Source organism: Schistocerca piceifrons, chromosome 7 (assembly GCF_021461385.2).
Source record: "Schistocerca piceifrons isolate TAMUIC-IGC-003096 chromosome 7, iqSchPice1.1, whole genome shotgun sequence".
Lineage (NCBI taxonomy): Eukaryota > Metazoa > Arthropoda > Insecta > Orthoptera > Acrididae > Schistocerca > Schistocerca piceifrons.
In genome coordinates this window covers 279198567-279219742 of record NC_060144.1, presented here as the reverse complement: position 1 = coordinate 279219742, position 21176 = coordinate 279198567, and the positions used below count along the sequence as shown (strand labels likewise).

The following is a 21176-nucleotide window of genomic DNA, read 5'->3' as shown; positions in this document are numbered from 1 at the left end:
CACTGACCGGCTGTCGAATCCCGATAGTCCTGTGCCCAATGCTATCGTAACTGACGACGTCGTTGGGTCAACATGTAAACAAGTAGGGATGATCTGTTGTGGAGCCCTATGTTCAACAATGTACGGTGTACACTTGAGCTCTGAAACACTTGAGCGTGAACCAACATTGTGCTCTTTCGGCAGAGATGCTACGATCAACATCTATCCTGCTTTACAGAGCAGAGACGCATCCGACCCCGATGTTCTGTGGAGAGTCGTGGACGTCCAGCCATTTCGCTCCCAGTGGCAGTTTCACTGTCCTTCTACCTTTATCTGTAGATGTTCACGACAGTAGCAAGTTAACATTCGAACAGCATCGCCGTTTTCGAGATACTCTTTCACAGGCTCTGCGTAATATCTTTCTGTACTGCAATGGATTTCTCAATTTGAAGCCTATTCCCAAGGGTGACACCTCATTCGTGTCTGCTCCTGCTCCGCTTACACACTTTCGTTACGTGCCCACAACGCCGTCAGACGGCATCCAATTTCTGGGTGGGCAGTGGTCATAATGTTTTGGCACATCAGTATAAGTTTCACGTGCGTCTCTGGCGCCTCGTCGGGGCCTCCCACGACGCAGAGTAACGTGATCGGCGCGCGTGTTTTCGGCAGGCACGGAGGCGGCGCTGGAGGGCGTGCGCCTGCTGGGCGCGCAGCTGGCGGCGAGCGCGCCGGGCCGCGTGGTGGTGGCGTGGCGCGCGCTGGGCGGCTCGCTGCGCGACTTCCTGGCCCAGCTGGACGGCGTGCACGACGTGCTGCAGGAGAAGGCGCGCGCACGCGCCGGCTTCGTCTTCTCGCAGTCGCAGGACGGCGCGCACACGCTGCTCGTGTCGTGCGAGCGGCCCGCCGCCGCCTTCCTGCTGGCCGGCTGCCTGCGCGCCGTCGCCGACACGCTCTACGGCACGCCGGCCGACGTCGTCGTCACCAGGGACCCGGCGGACTGCCGCCGCTTCAGGTCAGCATCGTACACCACGTCCCCACCGTCCCGTTAACACAATGCTCTCGTAGTCCTACGCACTCTTAAACTTCAGATGCCCTGAATGAGATTTTCACCCTGCAACATAGTGATATGAAACTTCCTGGCAGGTAAAACTGAGTGCCGGACCGAGACTCGAACTCGAGACCATTGTCTTTCGTGGGCAAGTGCTCTACTATCTGAGGTACCCAAGCACGACTCACGCCCCGTCCTCACAGCTTCATTTTTGCCAGTACCTCGTCTCCTACCTTCCAAACTTAACAGAAGCGATGGGCAAAGGTCCCGAGTTCGACTCTCGGTCCGGCACACAGTTTTCATCTGCCATGAAGTTTCAGATAATCTTCTTGTTCTTACTGTGGTTTTCTGAAATCCCTTTTTCCTGGGCTAGAAATACATTGGGTAGTAGAATCGCCAATGCCAGGTTTTGTAGGTCCCAATGGAGGGTGGAAAGGCAGGTGTAAAGTAGTTATCGTGGTCGTGGTAGCCTCTCATCCCAAGCGGGAGGTTTAGCAGTGGGTGATGATGATGATGATGATGATGATGATGATTGTTGTGTTGAGCGGTCAACAACCCGGTCATCAGCGCACGTACGAAGTCTCAATTTTTTTCACAATCCAATCTAGCCACTAATGACGAGGATGATGATGAAATGATGAGGACAACACAAACACCCAGTCCCCAGGCAGATAAAATCCCTAAGCCCGCCGGGAATCGAACACGGGACCCCACGATCCAGAGGCAGCTACGCTAGCTACTAGCCCACGAGCTGCGGACTGCACCAGTGGGGAGCAGGAGAAACTTTATAGTGACGCTCATGTTGCAACCATATCCTTTCCCTAGACTTTGTTATCATACAGCGATGCTCCCAGTCCACATCCACCGGGAAGCATGGGCGTTAAGTCGACAGTATTTGGTGTTCATTTTATGTTGGACCTCGCGCCAAGTTGTCATATGGATGAAAAACAGTACGTTGTGAAAGGTTTGTCATAACTAAAATATTTTAAAACATAAAGCACCGTGTGCAACTGGCCATGTTAAAAAATGGTTCATATGGCTCTGAGCACTATGCGACTTAATTTCTGAGGTCATCAGTCCCATAGAATATAGAACTACATAAACCTAACTAACCTAAGGACATCACATACATCCATGCCCGAGGCAGAATTCGAATCAGCGACCGTAGCGGTCGTTCGGCTCCAGACTGTAGCGCCTAGAAACGCACGGCCACTCCGGCCAGCCAACTGGCCATGTCCATACATAAATCGCTCATAGGTAATTCTTACGTTACAAAAACACAGTATACAATAGCACATCTGGTTACGTGAGCTGGACGTATTCTAAACATTTAAGATCCACCTGAAACAGCGTATAACATATTTTATACTCCGTTTTAGATGGCCTAATGTCCACTGTGAGTGTTATATAAACCCAGCTACAAAAGGTGTTATATGTTTTTAAATATTTGATTTGCGAGATACCTTTTATAATGTGCTGTTTTTTATCCACATGATAACTGGGCGTTATTTCTAACTTGAAAAGAATACATTTAATAAAAAAATGTTTTTTTAAGACCTGAAGATACAGCAAAGTCTGTCGAAACTGTTTGTTTTAAATAAAGAAATATTTATGCGAGCTTGGTTTCAGAAGGTTTTTAGGCTCAGCAGTGGTTTGCAGTGAAGGTTGTATCGTCCAAGTAATCCACTCTGAAAAGTTAGGCTGGCAGCATCAGGTTATGGCAGTCCCATCAGTGATATATGCTGGACAGTGCAGCAAGCAGTCTTATTGAATGATATCAACTGACGCTCATAGCTGCACCAGTGGATGGTGGTTGAACAGTGATGCTTCTCCCAACCCATCACCTTCTACAGTCGCTGAATGTTGTGCGGAACGCTTGTACTAAGAAAAATAAAGGACGTTGTAAAATTTAGCCTTAGACGAACAGTGACTAGACGGCGAGAATTAAGTACAATCAAGGAAAACAATGACCTTTACCCGTACGTTAAGTTTCTGATATTTCAGTTTTATTATCAGATTAAACTATAATAACTTCAAAGGAAATCAAAATATAAACTAAATAGGGGAGGGCTGGGTTTTGAATACCTAGTGAATGTTTTTTTAATGTGGCAACTGCCCCTCGTTCTACGTCTATGACTCTTTTCAAAAGAAGCAGTCATGAATCCGGAGATGATTTTGAGCACCACAGTGCTTTACTAGGCATGGCCCCTTGTCTTTCTCCAATCTTCGAACTGACTAACCCACCCAGTTATATAGGAACATAGAGTCTACCATGGAATCCGAACCCTGGTTCAACTGGACATTTTTCGCATCAAAAAATATTGCCAGAGGTGAAAGAAGTGACAAGTGGCAGTTGAAAATCGTGGAACTGATTGTGGATCGAAAGCAGAACCTCTGGATTTATAATCTGTCTCTTTACTAGCGAGCCACCGAGACACGTCTGTGACTAGAGAGCAGCTAAGTCAGCAAGGTCTCAGGCAAGTCGAGACTTGACATGCTCTGTCGGTCTTTTCTACTGATGGTTCAAATGGCTCTGAGCACTATGGGACTTAACATCTATGGTCATTAGTCCCCTAGAACTTAGAACTACTTAAACCTAGCTAACCTAAGGACATCACACAACACCCAGTCATCACTTTCTACTGATGAACCTGTGTCAGGTTGCTATTAATGCTCTCAACATGGCGTCTGTCTGATACACATAGGATGACTGTGATGCTACCCTTTAAACTTTATAACGGAATTAAAAATTCAGTCTTCAAATAATGTTATCTTGTATGTTACAGCCAACTTCCTACACCGTTAATGTTGTTTTTTTAGAGAGAAACAGCTAAAATTATTAAGATGTGTCGTCCCTTCCTTCTTATTAAAATACCATAAAGAGTACTGCGTAAATGTTTGGTCAAAAACAGCATCTCATTGACGTATCTACCATTCGGTCAAGCTCACCACTGCCAGTGTGTCGTCGGCCGCTGAACCTGACACATGGTAAAGAATGCTGATGAAGGATAACACATATCATTAAAAACTTGATAGTGAATACTATGTGCTAAATCACTTTGTTCATTTAACGCTTCTTCTCACTTAAATGATATGACAGTCGAAGCATCCTATAACCACAACACAATGTAGACAATATATCCATTAATTTGAGTTTAATGAATAGCGACAAGGGGACACATCGGCACCTGAATGCTGTCACAACGGCCATAAAGGAATAAGTGTGATGACTGGACCTCGGGGAAGGGAGAACTTCATTTACCTTTCACTGCACACAAAGCTTTATTCACGTAAACAATTAAACGTGTCTCCAGCAAATGAGGTAAATACAACGATATCACGTTATTAAGTCAGTTGAATGTGTCCAACAGCATCGGAAAAGTAGTCACGAATCAGGACCTGCAACAACATAATAATCGGCTGACGGCCATCAAACTTCTTAGCGACGCAGACCACCCCCAAAACGCGCCTAATACAGCAGTCACCGATCCGAATGGACGTTTTCGTAGCGACAGTCCTCGACACGAAGGGTGCCTCTCGTGTCCACTACCAGCCTAACTATTTCACACGTTCGCTTGGCCGATCCTCCTTCGTGCCCGCCACCTCGCGACCGCATCACGAGCGCCCAAAAGGTACGTTCTCTGGAGGAGAAAAGATAGGTTGAAAGCCTGGACGACTCACATAACTCGAAATATTTTAGACTTCCGTAATACTGAGATTTTGCAGATGGTGGTATATTCGAAAGCAACTTATGCATAACTATCCTTTGAGCAAACTCCGGGAGAATATAGATCCTTGTTAGCTCGACCACAACTCGGCACAACTGCTGGTTTTGAGTGACGTCCGAGTGTCTAAAGATTGTTGTACGAAAAAATTAGTATATCAGTCATTGGGAAGCTCCGAGGCTAAGTTTTCTACTCAGAATAGAGTGTAAATATTGAGAACCTTTTTTTTTACGATGAATGCGGTATCTAATAATTTAGAAAAGTGTATGGAATTACTTTATCCACCTGCATTGGGAATATCATACCTACGAGTGCAAGTGGCATATAGATAATTATTTTACGTAACTGTGCTTTATTCTAAATCTTAATTAGTGGCTTAACACAGAGTTCGTTCTCAAAAAATGTGAAATGACTGGTTTAGAATGAGCGGTAACAATGTTTCAGATTCTGCTGATTAGCTCCATATGTTTTTGCACTAGGTATCGTCATTGTAAACTTAACTAGCTGTATCTTCTATTTAGTGTAACTTGTAGTAAAACTAATTATAAAAACTAGCGCGTTATTTGAATAATAAATTTAAGTATAAATATTTTATGTAAAATTTCGGCACATACAGGGCGTCCCAGAAAGAGACACACTATGCTTAGTATGTTGTACGGGATGGCACACTGATCGATTTTCAAGGAGAAACCCATATCCGGTAAACCACGGCTTGGACGCCAGAGAGTTTTGAAATATGAGATGGGTGTGCGTTCCATTATAAGTCAATATACTCAACGCGAGTAGCGCATGACGCTGTCTACATTCTAGACGCTTTCGAAAAGCGTATCTCAATGCAGAGCCCGCATCGGAGGTACTGCGCTTCACGCATATGAGCCAGCAAGTGCAGCTGTTTTCGAAGTACTTCAATCACTCCCTGGACTCGAGCAGAAATGTCGTCCGCTAACATTACAGACGTGTCATACACCATACTCTTCACGCTGCCCGACGGAAAATAGTCTAGAGATGACATATCTGGCGACCGTTCCAGCCAAAGAGATGGTCCAACTTCACCAATCCATCGACTGGGACATGCTACATTCATATGATTCCGCTCATCGACATCAACGTGTGCTGGAGCTCCGTCGTGTTACAGCCACAAGTCCATTCGAACATTTAGTGGCGCTACAGCTAGTAGATTAAGCATAACGTCTCTAATAAATATGAATTAGATCGGTCCTGTCGGCTTCCTTGGAAGAACATAATGGGGCAATGATATGGTCACGGATTATCCCAGCCAGATGTTAAAAGCGAACCTGTGTTATTGAGTTTGAATGATTGCGCACGCAGATTTTCGTCCGCTCAAACATGGGTGCTGTTCAAGTTTAATATGCTATCTCTAGTAAACGAGATATAGCACCAAGCTCAGGAATTGTGAATAGAGTATGCATTGTTGTAAATACTACTATGCAAACTGTACCTGTCATGGGGAGTCCAAATGGTTCAAATGGCTCTGAGCACTATGGGACTCAACTGCTGTGGTCATCAGTCCCCTAGAACTTAGAACTACTTAAACCTAACTAACCTAAGGACATCACACACATCCATGCCCGAGGCAGGATTCGAACCTGTGACCGTAGCAGTCGCACGGTTCCGGACTGCGCGCCTAGAACCGCGAGACCACCGCGGCCGGCCATGGGGAGTCCGCCTCCTGTGATCCATACAGATGGTATGAATAAAGCCAGTTGTCATGGACAACACGCCAAATGGTAATTTTACCCGTGTGCAGCACCTGTACCATCTGCTGGGTGCTGGTGGCTGGGTCCTTTCCTAATTTCGTCAGCATATCCTCCTCCGACTTAGTGGTCGAGCAGAGGGTGGACGACCCACATCATGTTTTAGCACTTACCAGAGGACAAACAGTAGACTGGTGATAGTATTCGCAAGTACCAAGCACCAAGTGCTACTGTATAGCTGCACAATGGACTCACTTCAGGCAGAAAACACTTACGTGCAACTTCCGTTTCTATGTGGCGTCTCTCGGTGGCCACGAACGTGGAATGTGTGGAGTACTTTTGTTTGGAAAACGTTCCGCCTACAATCTTGCAGCAGCTCTCCCATTGCAATCCACTTTGCTGTACGCAAGTATCATGTCGATAATTTCCGCAGCTGTGTACTGGTGCATGTAGCACTGCTGTCAACAATATTACTGCATAGGTAGATTACACAAGACGTAGAGTAGGATTCGCACAAGGGCTGTGTGGAAGAATGTGGTACATGTGCAGGAATGTAATCACACTCAGTTCGTCAGTCTGCAATATACAGTTGGCTACAGGGTTGCATACCTTACCTATTCAGACAACAAAATGGATCGGAGCAAACCGTCACACCCTTTCACTCTCGGACTTCGCTCTCCAGCACCCAAGCGATGCGTTTCTCGAATTGTGTCCCTTCTTGAAAACTGCCTTCCCGAACAACACATTATCCGTCGTCGGAGCTTCCTGGGGCCATCTTGTTTAAGTAACACGTTACGTAGATAGCTTTAACGAAAATATTAAGGAAAACAGGAAAAAGTTTAATGATTAAGGGGCGTTGAAGTCATAATAGACGGAGTAATTCGAACTTGCTATATCTTACTGTGTTATAAAACCAAGTATCATTTAATATTATTTCCTTAAACGGATCTGAAGACCGGCAACACTGGCCGAAACCGTTCGGTATGAGATAGTAAAATCAAATATCGACAGACAGACAGAAAGTAAGAGCATTTCAAAAATTAAGGTTGGTTGGTTTGTTTGTGGGATTAAAGGGACCAGACTGCTACGGTCATCGGTCCCTAAAATTAAGGATTGTGGATAACTAACCGCCGGCAAGTATTTCCAGTTTTTATAGCGTTTGTGGTCGTTGGTAGATTGTTAAGTTTCGATGGCATTTGACCGCTACTGGTGTTGTAGGCGATGGGGGATGGAGAAGTTACGATGTGACATAAAATAAGGTTCTGGGCGGCACCAGATGGTCTGCTAGAGTGAGAGATTGGACAGTCAGTGAAAGAGAGTCTTTCTGCTTCACAGGTACACCATCACTCCGCGGCGAGCGTCTGTGGACCAGTCAGAGGGGGCAGAGGTTGGGGAGCCGCAGCGGCTGTCCGAGTCGGCGTCGGCGCTGCCGCTGGACGTGCGCTCGTTCTGCCGCGCCTTCCCGTGGCACATGGTGCTCGACCGCCAGCTGCAGCTGACGCAGGTGGGCGCCGCCTTCGTGCGGCTGCTGTCGGCGCAGCTGCGGAGCCGCGGGCGCGCGCTGCACCACCACTTCGAGCTGCGGCGGCCGCGCGGCGTGCAGTTGCGCTTCGCCGACCTGGTGGCGCGCGCCAACACGCCGTTCCTGCTCGCCATCAAGACCGAGGGGCCTGCCGAGGTGAGCTGGCGACCACTATCTGTAGGAGGATATTGCAGTGTCCGTTTTGTTCTGATTTACGATGCTAAGTTTCTTTGGAAATGCATGCATATCCAAAGGATTTTGGCATCGTAATTCAGAATAAAAAGGAAGTGCAATATTGTATTTCTTCGCCGACAACAGGCAACCTACATTCAAGTAAAATGTGTCAGCTGTGCGGAAATATACATAACAGGTCTACGAGTCCAGGTTGTAGAGCCCGTCCGGTTAGCCGTGCGGTGTAACGCACTGTTTTGCGGGCGGGAAGGCGTGCAAGTCCCTGGCACAAATCCTCACGTCGAATTAGTGTCGAGGTTCGGTGTACCGGCCAGTCTGTGGATAGTTCTTAGGCGGCTTTACATCTGCCGTTATTCCACCTCAGCTACACTATGTCGGCGATACTTTCTCCATGTACGCTACACCATAATCACTCTACCATGCCAACATTGGGGGTTACACTCGTCTGGTACGAGACGTTCCCTGCGGAGTTGACGGGGGAGGGGGGGGGGGGGGGTCCACTGAGGGTCTGGTGTGGTGGCGGTGGAGTGAGTCGACTGCTGTAGTCTGTTGTGGGGTTGTGAACCACTGGGGAGTACGGTGGGGACGAAGCCCCTCCGTCGTTTCTAGGTCCCCAGTTCCATACAGTACAATACTGGTTGTAGACTCATGGTTAACGGTGCATGGAAGTTTTGGTCTGGCAGTGACTTGGGCGCGGACAGCCAAATAAGAAGGAGACCGTTCGCAATAAGCTGTAGATCCGGGTTCGAGTCCCTGTCAGGCAAAAGTTTTCATTGTCGACATTCCATTTCACAGCTGATGGTTGTCCATATTCGCTACTGCGAATACATTTAATGACTGTGTAGTGGTCTGTTTCCAGGAATTCAGTCGAGATATTCTTTCCATTTAATGTGCAATATTTCTATGTCCAACCAAGTCGTATTCTTCAGACGTTACGAGTTGTGCTGTTACATGTACTCGCTGCCTTTGCTCCAAACACACCGAAAACTACTAGTTGCCTGCCACTGCTGAGCTAGACTCCTGACGCTCGCTATGCCTTTTGATACGCTTTTGCTTTTTAGATACCACTCTCATATGCTACACATTCCCTCAGCGTTTCCCAAATCTGATGAATGTCATAACTGGTGACATTTCTGTTACAATATGTGTTCATAATGGTGCCGGGATGAGACGTTTTGCGCAAAGACATTGAAAAGGTCTTACTGTTTTATTACCACTGTCCATAAAACGTCAATAACAACCTTAATGCACAATGATTAAAAAAACGCAAGAGACCACCACTTGCATGGTTGGGTGAATATTTTAGGAATAGCTGAATGGCCGTGCGGTTCTAGGCGCTACATTCTGGAACCGCGAGACCACTACGGTCGCAGGTTCGAATCCTGCCTCGTGCATGGATGTGTGTGATGTCCTTAGGTTAGTTAGGTTTAGGTAGTTCTAAGTTCTAGGGGACTGATGACCTCAGATGTTAGGTCCCATAGTGCTCAGAGCCATTTTGAAAAGCTGAAACACTCACTGCACCTCATCGCATCCTAACCCCACCGACTAGCCAGCCAAGCAAGGATATTCACATCTCCTCAGCACAAACTATATACAGCTGAACAGCTCACCTAAACACATGTAATATTACACAATTAAAAACATTCACGTACAATTTGAAACTGATGCTGCTAGTTACACAAGATCAGCTTCGTAACTCAACAACCAAAGGAGTGTAGGAAGACTTTAGTTTGAGTGGAGGTCCACAACATGCGCAAAAGTGAAAAAACTAGCAAAAGGGAAAGTAACCAATAACGACACGTGTTGAATCAACCCTCAACAATGGCCATTCAGTAGGCTATGCGACATAACGCAGAACATCTCACTATAAATTAGTAATCAATAGGAAACAGTTGTATCAAACAGAATCACCTTTTAAGCTAACAGAATCGAAGTTCATCAAACGTACTTAAGCCACTGCATCATGACATGCAACAGTTACTAGATAGCCTAACAACAGACGACGCCTCAAAACCATATGCCGACTGGAAAGTCCGATGATGGGCCTCACATGTTCTCGTGTCGGGGCACGTTGCAAACTGTGTCTGCACGGCGGAGCTTGTACAGCAGATGTTTTCCTGTTGCCGCACAACGAAAATTCAGACCGCCTCGGACATCGTCACCGCCGAAGCGGGCCACTGTGCGCCCACTGACCAGTTGCGGTCGACGTAAACACCGCGCGGCGAAGCGTGCAGCTGGCGTCGGACCCAGTGAGCGGGTATTCCAAGCAGCTCGCTAATGTGACGGAACTGATACGTCACAATTTCAATTGTGTAAGTGCGGGAGTCCAAACCTTATTTATAATGAACCATCTGTCCCTGTATATCAGGTTCTCCGATATCTTTATTTCGATAAATGTAAATGTCGTATGACTAGAGCCTCCCGCCGGGTACACCGTTCGCCAGGTGCAAGTCTTTTGATTTTACGCCACTTCGGCGACTTGCGTGTAAAAAAAAAAAATGGTTCAAATGCCTCTGAGCACTGTGGGACTTAACTGCTGAGGTCATCAGTCACCTAGAACTAAGAACTACTTAAAACTAACTGACCTAAGGACATCACACACATCCATGCCCGAGGGGCAGGATTCGAACCTGCGACCGTAGCGGTCGCGCGGTTCCAGACTGTGGCGCCTAGAACCGCTCGGCCAACCCGGCCGGCCGACTTCCGTGTCCATGGGGATGAAATAATGATGATAAGGACAAGACAACACCCAGTCCCTGAGCGGAGAAAATCTCCGACCCAGCCAGGAATCGAACCCGGGACGTTAGGCATAACATTCCGACGTGCTGGGCTCTCAGCTACCAAGGGTGAACTTTTATTTCTATACACTGTTTAATTACGCCGTCCCTGTAACTTAGTGTTTGTACAATGAAACTAGTCTCCTCGTATTTGATTTCATGATTATACTGAAGGCAGTATTCGGCGAAAGCTGATTTACTTGGCCATTTTACCCGTGTGTGTCGCTGATGTTCTACGCATCTCTCCTCGTATCTTCTAATAGTCTGCACCACGTAAGACGAGTTACATTTGCATAAAATGCTGTACACACCCGACTTTCGGAGAGTTAGACAGGCTTTAACATTGCAAAGACAACGTTTCATTTTTGTTGACGGGAACGAAATAAACGGAATGTTACGTTTCTGTACCAATCCGAATCCACCCATATTTCCGGATGTTGAGCAGCGCAAAGTAGCGTGAGGATCTTAGTTTTTCTTTCCCTGTCTCTAACTCGTCCACAGCTGCTCTTAATTATGTTTGCAACGCCTGCTCAGTGTGCCGTCCGATAGCTGAATGGTCAGTGTCACGGACTGCCGCCGTAAGGGGCCAGTGTTCGATTCTCGACTGGGTCGGGGATTTTCTCCGCTCAAGGACTGGGTGTTGTCTTCATCATCATTTCATCCCCATCCGGGGTGCAGGTCGCTCCATGAGGCGTCGAATATAATAAGACCTGCACCAAGGCGGCCGTACATGCCCTGTAAGAGGCCTCCTGGCCAATGAGACAAAACGCTCATTTCCAGAGCGGCGATTTCTGTATCCAGTCCTACGAAACACTATTTTGGGTGTTGAAATTCTACGGGAAGGGTCTCCTTGTCTGAAAGTTTTCAACCTCTGTAGAGCCCCGTCCTTAGGAACGAATTTCTTGGTAACAGAATAGGCAAAGAAACGTGCCTGTTGTGACAGTCTGTCTGCCAGTACCAAGAAACTATATGGCGCATTGGAATAACATTGTAAAGTGTTCTCAGTTTTCAAGACGAATTGGGATAAAATTGTCTATCTTTCGACTGCTGCCACAGCTGGAATCAAAACTTCCGAATGCCAGATACTCTACGTACCTGCTTTATATAAGTGAGGCAGTATTGTCAAAACTATCCAGAAGTGGGCCAATATGATACACTGGAAGACGAATTAAGCAACCAACCACAACGTCGGTTCGTCACGGGTGCGATCACGGTAGCAAAGGAGACTTTCAGCAAAACAATCAAAATTGAGAACGCACTATGGTCCAGCAAATATCAAAAGTCCCGTGTTATAAAATCTTTACTGAGCGTTACTGATGTACCCTGTCGTCAGACTATCAGAATTAAACTTGACATGAAGTTTCGTGGAAAGTTCTAACTACGAAGATCAGTGATCGAAATGGTGAACACTTCAGCACCGATATTATTGCCCTTTGGGAGGTGCCCCATACAGCCATCTCAGATGGAGTGAAAATTATGACGATACGAAAGAGAGGACAACGCAACACCCAGTTCCCATGCGGAGAAAATAATCGACCTGGCCGAGAATTGAATCCGGGCTCCTCCTAACACTTGACATAATAATAAAATACATAAGGGCAATAAAAGTTTTAATAAAAACTGCATTTTTTTGTTGTTTAGTGACGCTAATCAGTGCTACGAGCGTGCTCCGTCAGCCTTGCTCTACCTTGTGTCGAAAGCTTAACTGTCATATTCGAATCTACCGCCTGCACTGACCAGTAAATGTCAAGCACTTTCCACTTCTTCCGTACGCTGCTCAAATCCTTAATGGCATTGAATCGGAGGATGACGTAGAAAAGGCCTAAGTATTACATGTCTTTTCCAAAACAGTTTCACAGATGAAGCTTGTACTGTAGTTCCTCCTTTAAATCGTCGCACGAAGGACGTAATGATTCACATTTGATTCCGAAGATGAAGGAACCACTTCGTGGCATTCGCTTCAGAGCTGTTCCAGAGATTCGACGGGCAGTAGACAGCTCCATTCTCACCATTAACAGAACAGGCTCTGATAACGATATACTACGCCTTCCACATCGCTGGCGACGGGTTCTGCACGACGCTGGTAACTACTTTGAAGGGCAGTAACAGGTGCAAAGATGTAACACATTTTTATCGGTTGTGAATAAAAACTTGCCACTATTTATGTTCCAACCCTAGTATAAATGACCTAGCAGGTAATGTCGGAAGTTTCACTAAGATTTTCGTGAATAGGGCTTTAATGTACATAGAATCTCAGGTCTATTAAACTGTAGCCAAATGCAGGAAGACCTAGAGAGAATCGAGGGTTGCTGCAGTGGATAGTGACCCTCAACATTCACAAATTTTAATAGACAGAAAGGCCGTTTACTGCATGATTATACGACAGCAGGACAGTGCGTGGAAGCAGTTACTTCCATCAAATACCTTTGAGTATGTGTACGGAGAGATCTGAAATGGAACGGCCACATAAAATGAATCACGGGTGACGCAGATCACAGCCTGAGACTCATTGAAAGAATCCTCGGGAGATACAGTCCATCAACAAAGGAAGTAGCTTTCAAAATATTCGTTCGGCCAATACTTCTTTACTGGTCGTCAGTATGGGAACCACATCAAATAGGATTGATAGAAAAACAGAGAAGATTCATAGAAGAGCAGCATGTTTCGTTAAAGATTAATTTAGTAAGCTCGAAAGAATCACAGAGTTGCTGTCACCTCCAGCGGCAGACGCTGAAAGAGAGGTGTTCTGCATCACGGTATGGTCTACAGCTAAATCTCCGAAGCGCCTAGAAGAGTCAACCAATATACTGCTTCCTCCTACACATATCTCGCGAAGTTTTCATGAAGATGGTATTAGAGAGATTCGAGGCAACACGGAGGCTTAGGAGTAAGCCGTCTTTCCGCGAAACAGTCACGACTGGAAAATGATAAGGGGGAAATGACATTCATACACAATGAATCCTTCGCCGTTCACCGTAAGCTGGTTTGCAGAGTATAGATATAGACGTAGAAGCACGCTACCATGCCATACTCGGCGTGGGTTCCTGATTTATAAGTAACTGCGCCGTAGTCGCCTAGGCAAAAATCCCATACTCCAAAAGTAGTGTTCTGTGACCATTCCCCTGGCAGTGTTCTACCACCACACTCTTCTCTAGCTCTCTCTCCCTTTTTTATCTTGCACTTGCGTTAATTGTAGTGATCGGTGACAGTGCGCATTGCTAACCCTCCATGAACACATCCGCACACCTGACTCTCTAATTTCAACGTCGTTCTTCATGGGATGTGTGTTTTCTGGAATTTTTGGGATGGACTGGAACACCGGCTCTAACATTACTTCCAATCTTGTTAGTCGTTGCGGTAAAGATGACGTGCTGCCGGCTTGGCCACTTCAGCTGATTGTGGTTTACGAGGGTACGAAACACCCTCCTTCGTCTGCACATGAAAGCGTCTGCTACTTCATTATTCTTGTAGTAGGTGTCTTCGAACACCTGTCTTCAGTGATATCGGACTGAACGTGTTCGTGGAAAATCTTTTCAACTCTGGTACTTTGTAGTGAGGCGCTGCTGCCTTGCTTAACGGGCACACCTTGACTATACCGACAGTCAGGTTCTTAATTGTCCGACAGTATTTCACCGACTGCACCGCAGCGAGAGAACCTGAGAACTAATAACGTCGTAACTTCGGTCTTAGGAAGGAGTGAAAATTGTCCGCCAATATTCACAAAATTTCTGCAGCTGTGACGTTAATCACAAACAAGAGCAGAATCTCTAACTCGCCCGCTAGTAGATACAATAACCAAGATTTAAGGACCACATATATATTCTCACATTGCACTGATACTGAAAATATCCCACAGAATTTTTATAACAAATTCTCAGGTTTAGTTTAAACAGTTACGTGATGTATAAGATATCACAAATCAGACAATTATCACCATTCCACGACAATAAATACATCATCTGGCAGTACAAAATAACGCTGGTTAATACGACGCTCGTAAGTACAATACAGTCTTTCCACGTTAACTGCTCATTGAAGAATAAGACACAATAATGACCGCCACATTTACTCTCAATCACGTTTGCTATGACAAAATTTCACTCAGTTCTCGACTTCTCCATAGAATACACAATACACACTTTTCTTAGACTAATGACACCCGTCTGGAAACTATCGTGCATTGCTATTCAGACTCTATCCTCCACCCATAAGGCGCAGGGCGTTGGTACTTCAGTTACCCAACAAAATTATTTATTTATGTCTTCACAAATAAGCCCAGGTAGTGTTTTTATTGTACAAAATGCGTTGGTTGTATAAGGAATCTAGATATTAGTAAGTAACTTTTCTTACTGTCATTGAATGTATATAACCACCTAGAATATTTTCTTAGGTGGAGCAATGAGATTTAACTCACTGACCATTTCATACGGTCGACGTCAAAATCGCCAGTGAACAAGCCACATGCAATGTAATTCATAAAAGATAGTCGGCAAGTCCGCTACGCTAGCGCTGCTTCTTCTACTCCTATCATTAAAGACTTGTCTCCAACCGTAATCGATAATTCCAAAGCTATGTTGATTTCATATGATACAATCGTTATTTGTACTGAGTCATGTAAGGAATGCATAACACAGCAGCTGAAGCAATGCGGAGTAGGTCAATTCTTTTACTGCAAATATACTCAATTTTTACTGAAATGAAAAGCATTGTTTTCAATTTCTACACATAATTCTATTCACAAGAACATTCAGCCTCTTCCAATATTGCCTCCATTACTGCAACAGAAGATCTGAAATTTGTTGCACTTAACGTAAATAGCCACGTTTCGACAAGGACGTTTCCCCAATCTGAATACACCCGTCTTTGAGAGAACGTTGTCTACAGGCATCGGGGATAAGTGGAGCTGTTTCCACTAGGTATACTCGTAATTAACTGAAAGCAGTAGAGTAATAAGCAAGAACTCTAGATTTTCTGTTTTGTTGTTACAAGAATTGTAAGTCGCTAAAATACATCGGAAAGTATGAAAAAATATTCATGCCTAAATGCAAGATTATGAACATACTCAAGGCACCCTAGCTTGAGTTTTCTAGGCAATTACCAGGATAATTGTTACCAAAATACAACGGTAAACACCTTCTCTTTCCCTTGTCTTTACTAAAACTTGCGAAGTGATCTTACTTCGTATGCTGTATATTTTTTATTAATTTTGTTCAAATTATTGATATAAATATCATCTCCTTCACTATTATCGTTAAAAGTGTTGCTCTCTATCTCGTGGAAATCTCTATATCCATATGAACCTGATTACTGTCGTCAAACTTTGGTTTGTCTCTAAAAGTTTTTCCCAAAACTCATTCATCAATTATCAAATTAACTATATCTTGAAGCCCCAGGGAGTGCCTAGTAAACCTATGCCTTCTTCTAGTCAAGTAGTAACCTCTCACTTGTTTTAGTCCCATTGTCGCATACTATTTTCTCTCTGATACAGTTCACTAACATTTCGTTAACTATCAGGTCTATCCATCTAACCTTCAACATTCTTCCGTAACAAAACATTTCTGAAATTTCTTTCCTCTCTCTGTTTGTCCAGTGTACCGCCATGTTTCGTCATTATAAGGTTAAATTCCAGCAAAACCTTAGGAAAAGAATATTTCAGATTTGAATTTATATTTGACGTTAATATACACCATTCGTCAATCAGTTTACATTTTATTTCCTAATCTAAATTCACGAACATCACTTGACTTATTTTGTCCGCAACCGATTGCCGTTTCCTTATTGATGCTCATTATACAACCTATTCTAACAACACTATACCTTCCATTCAGCTAGCCTTTTATGTAGTTAGGCATCTGTCGAATAAATATGATAAAATGCAATCACTTGAAAGATCTTTTTATTTCGTGTAGCTAAATTTTTAATCCTTTTTCTAAGCTGACTTGGTTCCATTATCTCTTGTGATATGCACGCAATGAGTATAGTAACGGAAATGCTACAAACCCGCTTCTCACTCTTCTCGATTGGAACCCCTCATTATTTTATCTAACGCAGTATTTTGCTGCACAAATGGAAGTTGAACCTCAGATTCGTATATTCTAGGCCTAATAACATCAAAATTTCAAAAAGTGTCCTAGTATACATTACTAAAAGCCTGTATAATTCAGCAAATGCTGAAACTGTCGTGTCAGATAAAACGTATGGTTAGTATTGTTTCGAGTATTACTACCGTTCTTCAGAGCCTACATTGCTCTCCCTCTAGACTGGCTTCTGCCAATCTTCCCTTCACTATGAATGTAATTCCTGTTAGCACATTGCAAGCATGACTTATTACAGTGCTTAATCTGCATACTTAGTACATTACTTTTGAAGTCTGAGGAGATTTCGAGTGTCTTAAACAAACTTAATATGGTTAATTTTTAGTGTTTTGTGCATGGGGCCTATGACCTTAATTTGTCAAGATAATTGTGAAATGGAATAAAAATTAAATATCGAAAGAGAATTCATTTATATCTATGTCATGTACATAGCTGTGACAAATGCTGTCTGTTGTTGGTGCTACTTTTACTGATGACCAAAATATTATTCATAAGATTTGTATAGGAGATCCGAAACTGAGCTACTTGGTAGAATCAGATAATTAACTGCTTCATCGAACAGAACTACTTACAACTGAAGCGGTTAATTATCTGATGCTATAAAATATTATAAATATAATCCACCATGCATATTTTGTAGCTCTCAAGTGTGGGAAAGCTGAATTCATGAGGCACATTATACAGAGAAGATGTAACGTGAACAAAAGTAGTGGTCAACAGCAGGTGATACGAATGGTTTCGGTCATGTACTCATCTTCAGGTGGCTTTCATTCAGGTACAATTTTCCATGGCTAGTGTTGGAGGTCACTGTTTAAATCGAAAATAAATGGCATTTTGATGAATAGATAGACATATCAAACATTTCGAAGTTGTTAAGTGTCATATGTTGCAAAATATTATAGTACATTCATAAATCTGGTCCATACATATCATTTTCACAGTATATTTGTCACATCTTTGTACAAAAATATTTCGTTCCTTAGATATTAACACTATATTAGTTACCATGCTAATAACTGGTGCTTCTGTGTTATGTCTTTGACAAACTAGTGGCACCTAAGATGTTGGTATCTTCAAACAGACATGCACTCACAACACACAACATGTTTACATTTGAAAAACAGACGTTATTTCAAAGAGCTTAAGTCAAAGAAGTACAGAAACGTTACACATACACGTTCATAACAGATACTACTAACCTCGAAAGTAAATTTGTTACATGAGTGCATGATTTTGGAAACACACAGTTATTTATATTTTCTAAAATCGTTACTGTTAAATTATATATAGTTATTTAGACATGATTTTCTTCCAGATAGTGCTAGGTGCGAGGGGGACGTGAGATTTATAAATACACTCCTGGAAATGGAAAAAAGAACACATTGACACCGGTGTGTCAGACCCACCATACTTGCTCCGGACACTGCGAGAGGGCTGTACAAGCAATGATCACACGCACGGCACAGCGGACACACCAGGAACCGCGGTGTTGGCCGAGGAATGGCGCTAGCTGCGCAGCATTTGTGCACCGCCGCCGTCAGAGTCAGCCAGTTTGCCGTGGCATACGGAGCTCCATCGCAGTCTTTAACACTGGTAGCATGCCGCGACAGCGTGGACGTGAACCGTATGTGCAGTTGACGGACTTTGAGCGAGGGCGTATAGTGGGCATGCAGGAGGCCGGGTGGACGTACCGCCGAATTGCTCAACACGTGGGGCGTGAGGTCTCCACAGTACATCGATGTTGTCGCCAGTGGTCGGCGGAAGGTGCACGTGCCCGTCGACCTGGGACCAGACCGCAGCGACGCACGGATGCACGCCAAGACCGTAGGATCCTACGCAGTGCCGTAGGGGACCGCACCGCCACTTCCCAGCAAATTAGGGACACTGTTGCTCCTGGGGTATCGGCGAGGACCATTCGCAACCGTCTCCATGAAGCTGGGCTACGGTCCCGCACACCGTTAGGCCGTCTTCCGCTCACGCCCCAACATCGTGCAGCCCGCCTACAGTGGTGTCGCGACAGGCGTGAATGGAGGGACGAATGGAGACGTGTCGTCTTCAGCGATGAGAGTCGCTTCTGCCTTGGTGCCAATGATGGTCATATGCGTGTTTGGCGCCGTGCAGGTGAGCGCCACAATCAGGACTGCATACGACCGTGGCACACAGGGCCAACACCCGGCATCATGGTGTGGGGAGCGATCTCCTACACTGGCCGTACACCACTGATGATCGTCGAGGGGACACTGAGTAGTGCACGGTACATCCAAACCGTCATCGAACCCATCGTTCTACCATTCCTAGACCGGCAAGGGAACTTGCTGTTCCAACAGGACAATGCACGTCCGCATGTATCCCGTGCCACCCAACGTGCTCTAGAAGGTGTAAGTCAACTACCCTGGCCAGCAAGATCTCCGGATCTGTCCCCCTTTGAGCATGTTTGGGACTGGATGAAGCGTCGTCTCACGCGGTCTGCACGTCCAGCACGAACGCTGGTCCAACTGAGGCGCCAGGTGGAAATGGCATGGCAAGCCGTTCCACAGGACTACATCCAGCATCTCTACGATTGTCTCCATGGGAGAATAGCAGCCTGCATTGCTGCAAAAGGTGGATATACACTGTACTAGTGCCGACATTGTGCGTGCTCTGTTGCCTGTGTCTATGTGCCTGTGGTTCTGTCAGTGTGATCATGTGATGTATCTGACCCCAGGAATGTGTCAATAAAGTTTCCCCTTCCTGGGACAATGAATTCACGGTGCTCTTATTTCAATTTCCAGGAGTGTATTTCATTAAGGATGTGTATGAATCATTTGCTTGCTAGGTCTCCTTGTTCATTGAGAATTAGGGGTGACAATTTGGGCCTATAGATGTATATTTTGAGTTATTCAAGAAGGTTCAGTTTTTCTCCTTTGCTGCCAGGGGATAGCAGTTGTAGGTTGTCTTTAACGGCTGTGGCTGTGTGGTCATGTTCCTTCAGTTGCGTTAGCCTTCTGCCTAAATAATTTGGATAAGTCCATTTTTGCTAGAAATCTGAAAGCGCATGGCCACTCAGCCACAGCCATTAAAGACAACCTACAGATACTACGAACCATCAGCAAAGAAATGAAAATGAATCTTCTTTAGGAGCTCAAAATCTTCATCCATAGCTCCAAACCCACCACATCTAATTCTCAAACAAGTAGACCTTGAAACAAATCATTTCAACAGAACTCTAACGAAATGCATTTACTTTTTTTTAGTCATCAATCTTCTGAATAGTTTGATGTGGCGACACAACGAATTCCTCCCTATCCCTACCTCTTCATCTCAGAGAAGCACTTGCAAAATACGTCCTCAGTTATTTGTTGCCTGTATTTCGATATCTTTCTTCCTCTATAGTTTTTATCATCTACATCTGTCTCTAGTACCATTGAAGTTATTCCCTGATGTCTTAACAGATATCCTACCATCCCGTCCCTTCTTCTTCTCAGTGTTTTCCATTGTTCCTCTTCCTCTCTGATTCAGTGCGGAACCTCCTGATTCCTTGTTTTATCAGTCCACTTAATTTTCAAATATTGTTTGTAGCACTTCACATTAAATGCTTCGATTCTCTCTTGTTATTGTTTTTCCCACAGTCAATGTTTCACTATCATACAACGTTGTACTGGCAACACTCATTCTCAGAAATATCTTCCTCAAATGGAGGCCTGTGTTTGATTTTAGTAGAATTTTCTTGGCCAAGAAGGCACTATTTTAGTGCTAGTCTGGTTTTGATATTGTCCTTGATCCACAAGTCAAGGGTTATTTTGTTACCTAGGTAGCAGCATTTCTTAACCCACATCGAGAGCGAACGTCCAATGTTACCTTTCTCACTGTTCTCATTTCTGTTACTTCTCATGGCTTTCGTCTTTCTTCGATTTACTCTCAATCCATGTTCAGTGCTCATTAGACGCTTCATTCCATTCAGCAGATACTGTAATTCTTCTTCGTATTCACTGAGGATAGAATGTCATCAGCGCACTTTATCACTGAAATCCTTTCACCTTGAATTTTAATTCCACTCTTGATTATTTCATTTATTCCCATCATTGCTTCTTCGATGTACAGATTCAACAGTACAGGCGACAGACTACATCTTTGTTTTGCACCC

The 21176-nt window shown here is 44.6% G+C and overlaps 1 protein-coding gene across 1 annotated transcript in view; it reads left to right on the top strand.

Moving 5' to 3' along the window:
* Positions 1-21176, top strand: part of LOC124805632 (head-specific guanylate cyclase-like) — a 498299-nt gene that overhangs the window by 385030 nt on the left and 92093 nt on the right. The window contains exons 5-6 of the mRNA XM_047266199.1: positions 649-991; positions 7803-8145. Of these exons, the coding sequence (XP_047122155.1) occupies positions 649-991; positions 7803-8145 (686 nt within the window). The remainder of the gene's footprint in view (positions 1-648; positions 992-7802; positions 8146-21176) is intronic.